Source organism: Perognathus longimembris, chromosome 15 (assembly GCF_023159225.1).
Source record: "Perognathus longimembris pacificus isolate PPM17 chromosome 15, ASM2315922v1, whole genome shotgun sequence".
Classification (NCBI taxonomy): Eukaryota; Metazoa; Chordata; class Mammalia; order Rodentia; family Heteromyidae; genus Perognathus; species Perognathus longimembris.
The window spans coordinates 9,677,779-9,690,160 of NC_063175.1; the positions used below are offsets into that span (position 1 = coordinate 9,677,779).

General features: G+C 40.6%; 1 protein-coding gene across 3 annotated transcripts in view; it reads left to right on the top strand.

Annotated features, from left to right (window-relative positions):
- The window catches only part of Spire1 (spire type actin nucleation factor 1), a 175,713-nt gene that overhangs the window by 87,167 nt on the left and 76,164 nt on the right, over positions 1 to 12,382 (top strand). For all 3 annotated transcript variants that reach the window (XM_048363613.1, XM_048363614.1, XM_048363615.1), the window contains one exon: positions 6,021 to 6,254. In XM_048363613.1, the coding sequence (XP_048219570.1) occupies positions 6,021 to 6,254 (234 nt within the window). The remainder of the gene's footprint in view (positions 1 to 6,020; positions 6,255 to 12,382) is intronic.

Genomic DNA, 12,382 nt, shown 5'->3' on the forward strand with positions numbered 1-12,382 from the left:
TAAAATTTCATTGTGTGTAGGTACCATAGTTTTTTTATTCGCTCATATATTGTAAGGGATCTGTTTGTTTTACTCTCTCCCTCTTGAAATAATTTTGAAGTTTCAAGTAATACTTGCACATGGTGACAAACAGGTATCCACCTTTAGTTTTCTGCATATGGACACTCCGTTTTCCCAACACCAATTATTGAAGAGGCCTTTTTCTACTGTATACCGTTTATGCCTACATTTCTACAAGGTTGGATTAATTTTGTCAAGAAAGATGAATAGACCTGAATAGATTAAAAAAAGAGATTGACTTGCTTATCTTGGGCTAAGCTCTCCTTGGGGAAACTGAAGAACTGTTCAGGCTAGATCAGACTGTGATGTCCAGTTGGGATGACACAAGTTGGAGTGTCTGTTTCCTTGTTCATAAGTTCTATATCGAACTTCAAGTATATACAATGGAATGAATTTGTATTTTGGCTACTGTATTTATTGATTACAAATTCCCTACTGTTTATTAAAATTATTTAATAATTAAGATAAATTTCAGAAAGATTATTACTTTAAGGAGTTTAGTGTTATGGAGAATTAGGATATATACATACATAATTAGCCATGATCCTAGGTAACAAAGAAATGTACCTCAGGGTTACCTGTTATGACATGTAGCTACTTCTTTCTCCCTCTCCCCCACTCTTTCTGTCTTTCAAACCTGTGTTGGGGGCTTGCACTTTTTTGGTCAAGGCTGCCGCTCTACCACTTGAATTTGGTGGTTAATTGGAGAAAAGAGTCTCACAGACTTTACTGCCTTGTCTGGTTTTGAACCAAGGTCCTCAGATCTCAGCATCTTCAGTATCTAGGATTACAGATGTGAACTTCTTGCACCTGACTTAGGTTACTCTTTTTTTGCCAGTCCTGGGGCTTGGGACTCAGGGCCTGAGCACTGTCCCTGGCTTCTTTTTGCTGAAGGCTAGCACTTTAGCTCTTAAGCCACAGCACCAATTCTGGCTTTTCCTCTATATGTGGTGCTGGGGAATCGCTTCATGCATGCAAGGCAAGCACTCTCCTACTAGGCCATATTCCCAGCCCAGATTACTCTTTTGTCTCAACACAAACAACTATGTCCAATAAGACAGTTGAACTGAAAATTATTTTTTTTAATGTGAGTTCTTGAAATCCTTTTTAAGCAGACAATAACATAGTTGTGTGGAATTCATACTTCAGAAGCAGCTACTTTATTAACAGATTTATAAGTGAATACTATATGGTAGTTCAGGGGGATGTTATTTGTAGTAGGATACAGAGCGAAGACTCTTGTCCTGTGATTAGGGTTGTCTGTGAGCCTGGAAAGTGCATAGTTACTACTATCACTCCCCTCTAAGAGAAGTTAGGCATTTCTTCAGTAATGGCTCTGGATGACAGACAAGCCATGGTATTAGCACGCCAGTAGAGATCACAGATCTTTTCAGTTAAATTACAGTTGTTGCAGATAGCTCAAATATATGCATCACTCCCTACAGATCATGTTATTTAATGTGCTTATAAAACCTATATATTGCTGTATTATTTTATTTTAATAACTATGTTAGTATAGTTTCTTTTATGCTCATGTTCTAAGCACTTAAAGGTAATATTATACAGCAAGATTCTTAGGTTTCATCAGAATGCTAAATAGGTCCATTGTCCAAAAAAAGGCAATAAGCCTCTGGTTTGTAACGTATCAGTGAAGGAAAGTAAGAGTAGGTTCTTCTCTTACTCTTTCACTGCCTAATAGAAAAAATAAAACTGAAGGCCAGTTTTCTCATTATAAAAAGCAAACTTAAGCCTCATTTGGGTGTTACTATAGTAAGACTTTGCATTTTCTTAACTCACAAACTCTTAACTCTTGGTCCCATTGGGAGAACTGTGAGAGATATGGGATGTTTTTTGATAATCCTTCTGAAAACATGTAAATTCTTAACTCACAAAGAAAAAAAACTATGCTCAAAGGTCTTAGATAAGACCTTGTAGAGCACGAGTTAATAATATGATCAAAACTGATGGTGGCCTTGATAACAGTGGTATAATTATCTGTCAAGGTTAGTTTGACAAAAAAGAAGTCTCTGAATTCAGTAGAACTTAAGTAGAGACTGCCTATATTAACACATAGTTCAAATGATTTTGCTTGGTAATCGTGTGTGTGTATGTGTGTCTACACAGCAGTAACCTAGTTTTGAACATAAACATTTTGTAAGTTTTCTGGAACATAGTTATTATGCTCATGATTTCATCTTATGTCTGCAATAGGAAACTGCGAAATGGATGTAAAATAACCTATTTAATTATGAGATATTTATCATCTATGATGAGCTAGTGCTATATAGGTATGTGTTGCATGGGTGAACAAAGTAGACAAGAATCTGGGCATTATGGAACTTGAATTTTAGTGGTGGAGATAGCCAACAAGCATTAAAGTTTGAGGCGCTTATTATTTATTCATGTGGAGTGTTAAGTAACAGCATGATATAAAAGTCTGTACCCCAGACAAATATGAGTGAGAGATGTAAAGTAAAGAATATCAGGACACATATATATTTAAAAATTTTTGTTGTCAAGGAGATGTTCAGAGGGGTTACAGTTTATAATAAGGTAGTGAGTACATTTCTTGTCATATTTGTTACACCCTCCCTCATTTTTCTTTCCCTTTCCTAGCTCAGATAAACGTATATACAATATCCAGTGTACCAAAATCATATACAGTGACCACAGGGGGTACGCCACCGGAAATTAACCTAGTACATTAAACATAATGACAACAATAAAATCCTCCTGTTTCCATCTCTTGGAGTTCATTTTGCTTAGCCTCATCTTATATAATCATATGTACATAGCTGTTGAGCTCTTTTGATCCTCTGCTAGGTCTATCCTAGAAATTTTTATGTTTATTTAATAATTGTTTGGTTTTAGAGACATGATGTAAAGTCACTGACCAAAACATGCAGAAATACCATTTGAAAAGAAGATTGTTATTTTACAGACATGATCTCTACTTCCCCCCTCCCCTCTCCAACATCCACATATCAGGGAGACCATGATCAGGACACATTTATACCATTGGTAATCTGTACAGGAGCACTCTGTGGAAACAAAATGCGAGGGCTGAGAACTCTCATTATTCAAGCAATTGCAGATGGGTCACCCAGACAGATAGTGGGGTGGGGTGGGCGGGTGGGAAGGGACCTAGACCTTCGAGCATTGAGAACCGGTCTGCTGGTGCAGGTGCTGTTGAGCACCCATTTAGGATGAGGATGTGGGAAGACTGATTTGGTGGTTTCACTGGCTTCAGAAGAACATGGGCTGGGAATGTGGCTTAGTGGAAGAGTGCTCCCCTGGCATGCATGAAGCCCTGGGTTCAATTCCTCAGCACCACATAAACAGAAAAAGCCAGAAGTGGCACTGTGGCGCAAGTGGTAGAGTGCTAGCCTTGAGCAAAAAGAAGCCAGGGACAGTGCTCAGGCCTTGAGTTCAATGAAACCCCAGGTCTGGGGAAACAAAAGCAGAAGAACAGACACCAGATTGGAATGGATTGAAAGTGGTGGCTCAGGCCTGTAATCCTAGCTACTCAGAAAGCTGAGGTCTGAGGAGTGTGGCTTGAAGCAGGTCCAGGCAGGATACTTGTATCTCCAATTAACCATCAGAAAGCTGGAAGTAGAACTGTGGCTCAAGTGGTAGAGTGCCAGCCTTGAGGGACAGTGCCTAGGCCCTGAGTTCAAGCCCTGATAATGGCACAAGAGAAGAAAAGAGGAAGGACCTGGCATATTTCATTTGGAGGAGTGCTGCTGGGGAAAGGGGCACAGGAGGGTGTGAGAGAGTTTGGGGCGAGGCTGGGTCTTGACGGGAACTCAGACTCTGCTCTTCCAGTTGAAGGCAGAAAATGGTGTTTTTTTCTAATGACTTAATTTGAGCTGAACATCAGAGAGACAGAAAAGGCTGTGGGAGGCCTGAAGAACACGAAGGTTTAAGGTGACCTTCATGAAGAATGGTTGACTCAAGGAAAAGAGCACAGCTTGCTCTGCAGCCCTTGGGTCTGCTACATTTCGAGGCAGCCATTGATGCTGGCATTGTCTGTGGTTTTATGGTTTCTCTTTTTCTTTCTGTAATTTCTGCAGCTCTAAAGGAGGAATCGGGCTATGAATCAATATAGAGTCCCTCAATCATACAGAATTTTCTGTAGAGTGTGACTTTCAATTGGGAATGATTAGAAGGAAACCTCAACTTGAAATCTTTGTCCTAATTTGTGAGACTTTAATTGTATGAGCTATGATGCCCTGATTTTCGATGACTGTTCAGACATCCATTTAGCAAGCTTTATTGAGTACACATCACACTGTGGGCTCTGCTCTTGCTGAAATAAGTAAAAATCCCTGTTGTAAGTAGCAGCTAAGTGTGGGAGAATGACTGGTGCTGGGGGCACCACCCGCTTATGCCAGGGAAGCACTTAATGCAGACCTTTCCAGCTGCCTGCCGGGGACACTTGCCCTGGAGCTTACAAGATCCACTGGTGGAAGGCATTACCTGAAAATAGTAGTCAGGGGTTCAGATCCAGTGAAAAAATACCTTATGTTTCAATGAGAAATAATTTCTTAGTGTTTTTTGGGGGGGCGGGGGGAGGGCCAGGCCTGGAGCTTGGACTCAGGGTCTGAGCACTGTCCCTGGCTTCTTTTTGCTCAAGGCTAGCACTCTGCCACTTGAGCCACAGCACCACTTCCCGCCATTTTCTATATATGTGGTGCTGGGGGATCGAACCCAGGGATTCATGTATACAAGTCAAGCACTCTTACCAGTAGGCCATATTCCCAGCCCCGAGAAATAGTTTTAATGTAATTTTATTGTTTAACAGCTAGAATTTAAGAATTTTAAAGTATATTCATAGGAAATACCAGTGTTGAACAAGTATTATTGATGGAGTTTATTGAAATCCTGAGTATATTTAAAGGACGTTGAATATGATGGCCTTGACACTGTTGTGCTTAACTCGTCCAAAACACCCCCTCCCCTTTTTTGATACTGTTTAATTTTCTTTCTTTCTTTCTTTCTTTTTTTTTTGCCAGTCCTAGGGCTTGAACTGAGGGCCTAGGCACTCTCCTTGAACTTCTTTGGCTCCAGGCTAGTGCTCTATCACTTGAGCTACAAGGCTACTTCTGGCTTTTTCTGAGTAGTTTATTGGAGAGAAGAGCCTTTTCTGCCCCAGCTGATTTCAGACTGTGACCCTCAGATCTCAGCCTCCTGAGTAGCTAGGAATATACAGGTGTGAGCCACCAATACCAGCACATTTACTTCTTTTTAACCACAGAGTTGGATAGTTAAAGTAGAATAAATAAAATAAAATGTGTATGTACTTACTTTGGGGCTAGCTTTGTAAACGCTGGAAATGAGTGAGTTAGGGGAAGGGAAGGGAGGGCAGCTAACATTTGCTGAGTAAGCTAGTCGGTACTTCCATGCATAGTGAATGTGTTTAGTTGTTTTGTTGTTTTTTCTTGTTACTGGGGTTTGAACTCAGGGCTCCTACTTACTAGGCCGGTGATTTACTATATGAGCCACAACTCTAGCCCTTGCATTTAGTTTTTATATAATATAAAGATCATTGCTACCAATTTACAGATAATTTTTGCTGAGCCAGATGACTAGGGGTAAAGGTCAGTATTTAATTCTAAATGTTTGGCTTCATTGCCTCTGTTCTTAAAAAAAGAAATTAATTATAAAATAAGAAAAGGTTTATAGATTTTTTTTCCAAGCAGAAAAGATAGGGTGTAAAGTAGAATTTCCTCTACTGGCCAATGCCTAGAGCAGTTTCTGAATGTGTTATGTATTCATTATGAAGAAACTTGCTGAAGTTTCTGAAATATATGCATAGGTGAGAGTCATCTCTCCTAACTTTAATTCATCACATGTGACTGAAATAGAATAGTTTAGACCTGGCTTAAATATACTAAATATGTGTGCTTATAATTAATCTGGTCACATCCACTAACACCACCCTCCTTTCATGTTTGCAGGTTATTGAATCATTGGGAATTATTATCTATAAAGCGCTGGACTATGGTTTGAAGGAAAATGAAGAACGGGAGCTCAGCCCTCCCCTGGAGCAGCTCATTGACCACATGGCCAACACGGTGGAGGCGGAGGGCAGCAATGATGAGGGGTATGAGGCTGCGGATGAAGGTCTGGAAGAGGAGGAAGGCGAAAGGAGGGCCGTCTCCGCCATCCGCTCCTACAAGGATGTCATGAAGGTGCGATTGCGCTTCCTAGAGGACTTGAGTCTCTAAAGTAGCAGTGCTTCTTTTTTAAGGTCCTGGCTTGAACTCAGGGCCTAGGCACTGGCTCTTAGCTTTTTTTTTTTAATTTTTTTTTTTTTTTTTGGCCAGTCCTGGGGCCTTGGATTCAGGGCCTGAGCACTGTCCCTGGCTTCTTCCCGCTCAAGGCTAGCACTCTACCACTTGAGCCACAGCGCCCCTTCTGGCCGTTTTCTGTATATGTGGTGCTGGGGAATTGAACCTAGGGCCTCGTGTATCCGAGGCAGGCACTCTTGCCACTAGGCTATATCCCCAGCCCCGGCTCTTAGCTTTTTGACTCTAGGCAGGCGTCCTACCACTTGAGCCACAGTTCCACTTCAGGATTTTCAGTGATTAGTTGGAGAATCACACAGACTTTCCTGCCCTGGCTGGCTTCGAATCACAGTCTTTAGATCTCAACCTCTTGAATAACTAGGATTATAGATGTGAGCTAATTGTACCTGGTGATTTCATTGTTTTTAATTCGGCATTTTAGCTTTGGGAATTAGTTCCCAGACTTTTGCTACACTGAACATGATCTTTTATAATCCACTTTCAGGAATATTTTTTTTTCTCCTTGTCATTCCGTCTGTGTAGCCTGGATGGCATTTTGTCTTCAGCTGACTTCTTCCTTCTTTAGAGTAAATAGTGACTGCATGCCAATTATGTACATGATAACTGAATGCCAATATCACAGCTGATTGTTTTGTTTTCTTGACCTACCTAGCAGAATCTATATGAATGGAACAAGTTCAGGGGCTAAGATTAAGGTTTTCTTTGTAGTTAAACTTCGCTGCTTATTTGAAGGCCTTAATGTCTGCAGTGCTAAATGTATTGGGTTAAAATTAAGACAGATTTGAGGGCTGGGGATATAGCCTAGTGGCAAGAGTGCCTGCCTCAGATACACGAGGCCCTAGGTTCGATTCCCCAGCACCACATATACAGAAAAACGGCCAGAAGCGGCGCTGTGGCTCAAGTGGCAGAGTGCTAGCCTTGAGCAAGAAGAAGCCAGGGACAGTGCTCAGGCCCTGAGTCCAAGGCCCAGGACTGGCCAAAAAAAAAATAAAATTAAGACAGATTTGACACATTAGCCTCAGAGGATTCCATTTTGAGTTATTCATATAGGATACTTGATTTTATAGGCAACATCAGCAGTATATCAATTTATTTTCTAGTTTTTCATAAAGCATTTCAGATGTAGGAATGTAGAGAAACCATGAGATAGGAGTGCCCTCCCCTCTCCTTCCCCATATCGGTCTCTTGGTACTCTGGAAAGGGGCCGTGGTGATGCTTATGAAATTCAGATACATTCTGTGGTTCATATATATGCAGAGATATACATGTATATGCATACACACATACACATATATGTATATTATGCGCCCATATACACATGTATGCATATGTATACATATATACACATACATGTATATGTGTATAACAAAATTTCACACATTCATTTAGGTTTTATAGATGCTATGTTTATTTTAAATACATATGTACTGGGGGACATGTTAATTGAAATAAGCTAGACACAGAAAGACAAGTACAGTTCCTCTCATGTGGAATGTAAGGTCAGTCTGCATGTGCCAGAGGCCACTAGGAAGGAGTAGGGAGGGATTGAACAGTGCAACTGTGTGTGTGTGTGTGTGTGTGTGTGTGTGTAAATACCACACGAAGCTCTAGTGATATGTAAAATTCTATATGCTTATCAAAAATATTTTAAAAGAATACTTTTTATTCTGTTATTTTACATTTGAACTATTGTGTTTGCCCTACTCAATAAACATCCAGAACTGGAGGAGGCTCAGTTCAAGTGGTGGAGCATTTGCTGGGCAAGGGCCAGACTCTGGGTTCAAATCCTGTACTGAAAAAACAAACAAACTAATATATAAGAACTAAGGGGCAGGCAATGTGGCTTAGAGGTAGAGTGCTTGCCTAGCATGCATGAAGCCCTGGGTTCGATTCCTTAGGACCACATAAACAGAAAAAGCCAGAAGTGGAGCTGTGGCTCTAGAGTGCTAGCCTTGAGCAAAAGAAGTTCAAGGACCGTGCTCAGGCCCTGAGTTCAAGCCCCAGGACAGGCCAAAAAAAAAAAAAAAAAAAAAAAGACAAAACAAAAACTAAGTCACTAAACGAGTGCTTAAAACTCATATTTTATATGGATATCATCATATTGAATGAGATAAGCCAAGCTCAGGAAGACACCCATATGTGAAATGCACACTTTTTAAAAAAAATGGCATAATTCTAAAAGAAGGACCAAGGCAAAGGAAAGGGGAAGAGAAGAGGGCAAAATGATCAAAATACATTGTGTGTGTATGTGTACATACCATAATGACATCCAATAAACAATGTTAGAGGCAGAGAGTATATAAGAAAAAGCAATGGAGGAGGTGAAATTTTATGCATCTATGTAAATGTCACGTCTGTGCCCTCAGAGCTTTCTCCCTTCACACAATGGGCCGCATTTTCACTGTGAAGACAGCCTGTGAGTGTACATTCTCCCCAATGAGACAGTCTCACTTTACATTTCTGACTTGTGTCTCAGAAGTTCCCATTTGTTAATTAAAAGGCTTTGGGGATTTTGAGATTGCAGTTTGTAGGTCGTTTTAGGTCAGCTTGCCATCCTAACAATTTAGGTCTTCTAATCTATGAATGTAGGATTTATTTGGATCTTTGATCATTTGACTTGGAGGAGTGTTTTGTGGTTTTCAGTGTCTTCCTATTCAGTGTTCTTCAGAAATGTAACTTCTTGTTGTTTCATGCTTATAATATCTTAGCAAATTACTAGATAGTATTTCATAAGACATTCTCAACACATTTCTAAAAGTGGATTCTAGAGCCAAGTAAAGTGTTTGTTGTCAAATGTGAGGATCTACACTAGACTTTTTTTCCCCTCTCTTTTTAAACTTTTGTTTCTGGTTTTGTACTGGTTCTGGGGCTTGAACTCAGGACCAGGGTGCTGTTCTTGGGCTTTCTTGCTCAAGGCTAGTATTCTACCATTTAAATTACTGCTCGACTTCCAGCTTTTTGGTGGTTAATTGGTGATAAGAATCTCACCACCTTTCCTTCCTGGGCTAACTGCAATCTTCATAGACTTTCCTGCCTGGGCTGGCTTCAAACAGTGATCCTCAGATCTCAGCCACTGAATAGCTAGGATTATAGGCTTGAGCCACCAGCACTAGGCCCTTCTTTTTTTTTTTTTTAATATTTTGTTCCACCTTAAAAAAAGAAAGTGTTCCTTGTCAAATACAGAAATGTCTCTTCTACCACTCACTGAAATTTGGAAGCTTTGAATTCTGGCTTTCTGTGGTTTTTATTGTTTGTGTCAGATATACAGCTAGATGTGATCATCTGTCAATAGATTCTGTTAAACAATCAGCCCCATTTTGTTCTTTCCCTGATCTCTATCATCCTATACTTTTGGGAGTGGGGAAAGAAGAGATCACCTTGTGTGTTACAGCTCATTGATTATATTCCTTATCTTAAGTGAATTGCTCTATTTTGGCATTTGAGGGAAAAAAAAGAACTTGAGTTTGAGTAGGCCACTGTTGTGTTTTAGATATGAAATATTCCCCCCAAAGCCTCATGTGTTGAAGGTTTCCCCACCAGCCACTGGTGCTATTGAGAGGTGATTGGGTCACGAGAGCAAGAAGCTCATTGATGGATTAATCCTTAGGAGGTGGGGCCTGGTTGAAGGAAATAGTTCACTGGGGGCATGGCTTTGAAGGACCTTCCTTTCCCTTACTACTTCTCCTCTACCCTCTGCTCTCCTGTCCATTGTGAGGGGAGCACCTTGCTCCCCTACTTGCTCCCTTCCATGATGTTCTGCCCAAAATCCATGCATAGGTTCAGAACAGGAGAGCCAAATGGCCATAGACTGAAACCTGAAACCATGAACCAAAATAGGTCCCATAAGTTGTTTTCCTCATTGTCACATGAATGCAAAGGCTACCACAAAAACTTTCTCCACAGTACTGAGAAATGGTAAACATTGATTCATCATTGATTCAACATTGATTTCATTAATTCAGAAAGTTTTGCAGTTGACAAAGCTCTTATTCATAATTGACAGAAATTGTTAAAATGTAATAAAGTATACATTTTCAACAGTTGTATTCGTGTTGAATTTGTGACGAGGGCATCAATTTTTTTTTTTTGTTGAACAGGGGGGTTACAGCTACAAAAGTAAGGTAATGGGGGCTGGGGATATAGCCTAGTGGCAAGAGTGCCTGCCTCGGATACACGAGGCCCTAGGTTCGATTCCCCAGCACCACATATACAGAAAACGGCCAGAAGCGGCGCTGTGGCTCAAGTGGCAGAGTGCTAGCCTTGAGCGGGAAGAAGCCAGGGACAGTGCTCAGGCCCTGAGTCCAAGGCCCAGGACTGGCCAAAAAAAAAAAAAAAAAAAAAAAAAGTAAGGTAATGAGTACATTTCTTTTTGAACACTGTTTCCCTATCTCTCATTTTTTCCCACTTACCACTCCCTGCTCTCCTCCTCCCAAGTTGTAAAGTTCATTTCCAACATAGTGCCTAATGAGTATCATTGTTGCATTAGCTCATCCTTTGTCCTGCTGTTTCTATGATTTCCTTTCCCTTCCATGCATCAGATAAGCTTATATACAAGATAAAGGGTACAGAAAACTAAAAAAGAAAACAAAATAGAAAAAACTGCATATAGGACATAAAAAGAACCTTTTGTTTCTAATTCTCAGAAATCATTTTGATACGTTTCATTATATATGGCCCTATGCACTTAGTGATTGGGCTTTTGCGATCCCCTGCTAAGAATATCATAGACATATTCTAGTTATTACAAGTGAGGGAAACCATGCAACCTATATTTCCTTGGGTCTGGCTTGCTTCATTTAATATAATTTTTCCAGGTCATTCCATTTCCTTGAAAATGGGACAGTCATTCTTTCTGATGGAGGCATAGAACTCCATTGTGTATATGTACCACATCTTCCTGATCTATTCTGCTACTGAGGGGCATCTGGGTTGATTCTGCATCTTAGCTATAGTAAATAATGCTGCAGTGAACATGGTTGTGCTGGTAGCTTTAGTATGGCCTTTGTGATAATTTGGATAAATGCTTAGGAGTAGGATTGCTGGGTCATAGGGAAGCTCTATGTTTAATCTTTTGAGGAACCAGAGTGGTTGAAAAAGTTTATACTTCCACTAGCAGTGTAGTAGCGCTCGCTTTTGTCCACACCCTTGCCAGCACCTACTATTATTTTTTTCTTGATAATGGCCATTCTTACTGGGCTATGGTGGAATCTCAGTGTTGTTTCAATTTGTGTTTCTTTTATGGCCAGAGATATTGGGCATTTCTTCATATGTCTATTAGCCATTGTTATTTCCTCTTCAGAGAGGTCTCTCTTTAAGTCTTTAGCCCACTTGTTAATGGGGAGGTTGTTTCTTTGGCTATTGGTTTTTTGGGGGGGGGATTTAACTTGTCTAGTTGTATGTATATTTTAGATATGAGGCCCTTGTTTGTTGTACGGCTAGTGAAGATCTCCCAATCTGTGGGCTTTCTGTTTATCTTGTTATTTCTATTTATCTTTTTTTTTTGTTGTTGTTGTTGTTTTTTTGGCCAGTCCAGGGCCTTGGACTCAGGGCCTGAGCACCGTCCCTGGCTTCTTCCCGCTCAAGGCTAGCACTCTACCACTTGAGCCACAGCGCCACTTCTGGCCATTTTCTGTATATGTGGTGCTGGGGAATCGAACCTAGGGCCTCGTGTATCCAAGGCAGGCACTCTTGCCACTAGGCCATATCCCCAGCCCCTCTATTTATCTTTTGCCATGCAGAAGCCATGCAATTTGATGCGGTCCCATTTATCCAACCTTTTTTTGATTTGTTGTGTTTCTGGGTCTTTATTAAGAAAGTTTTGACCTGTGCCAAGGAGCCCTAGTGTTTCTCCTATTCCTTCCTGTAATGCTTTCATAGTACCCAGAGGTCTTTGATCTATTTGGAATTGATTCTGGCACAGGGTGATATACATGGGTCTAACTTCACATGTATAGCCAGTTCAGCCAACACCATTTGTTGAAGAGGCTGTCTTTCTTCCATCCTGGGTTGTT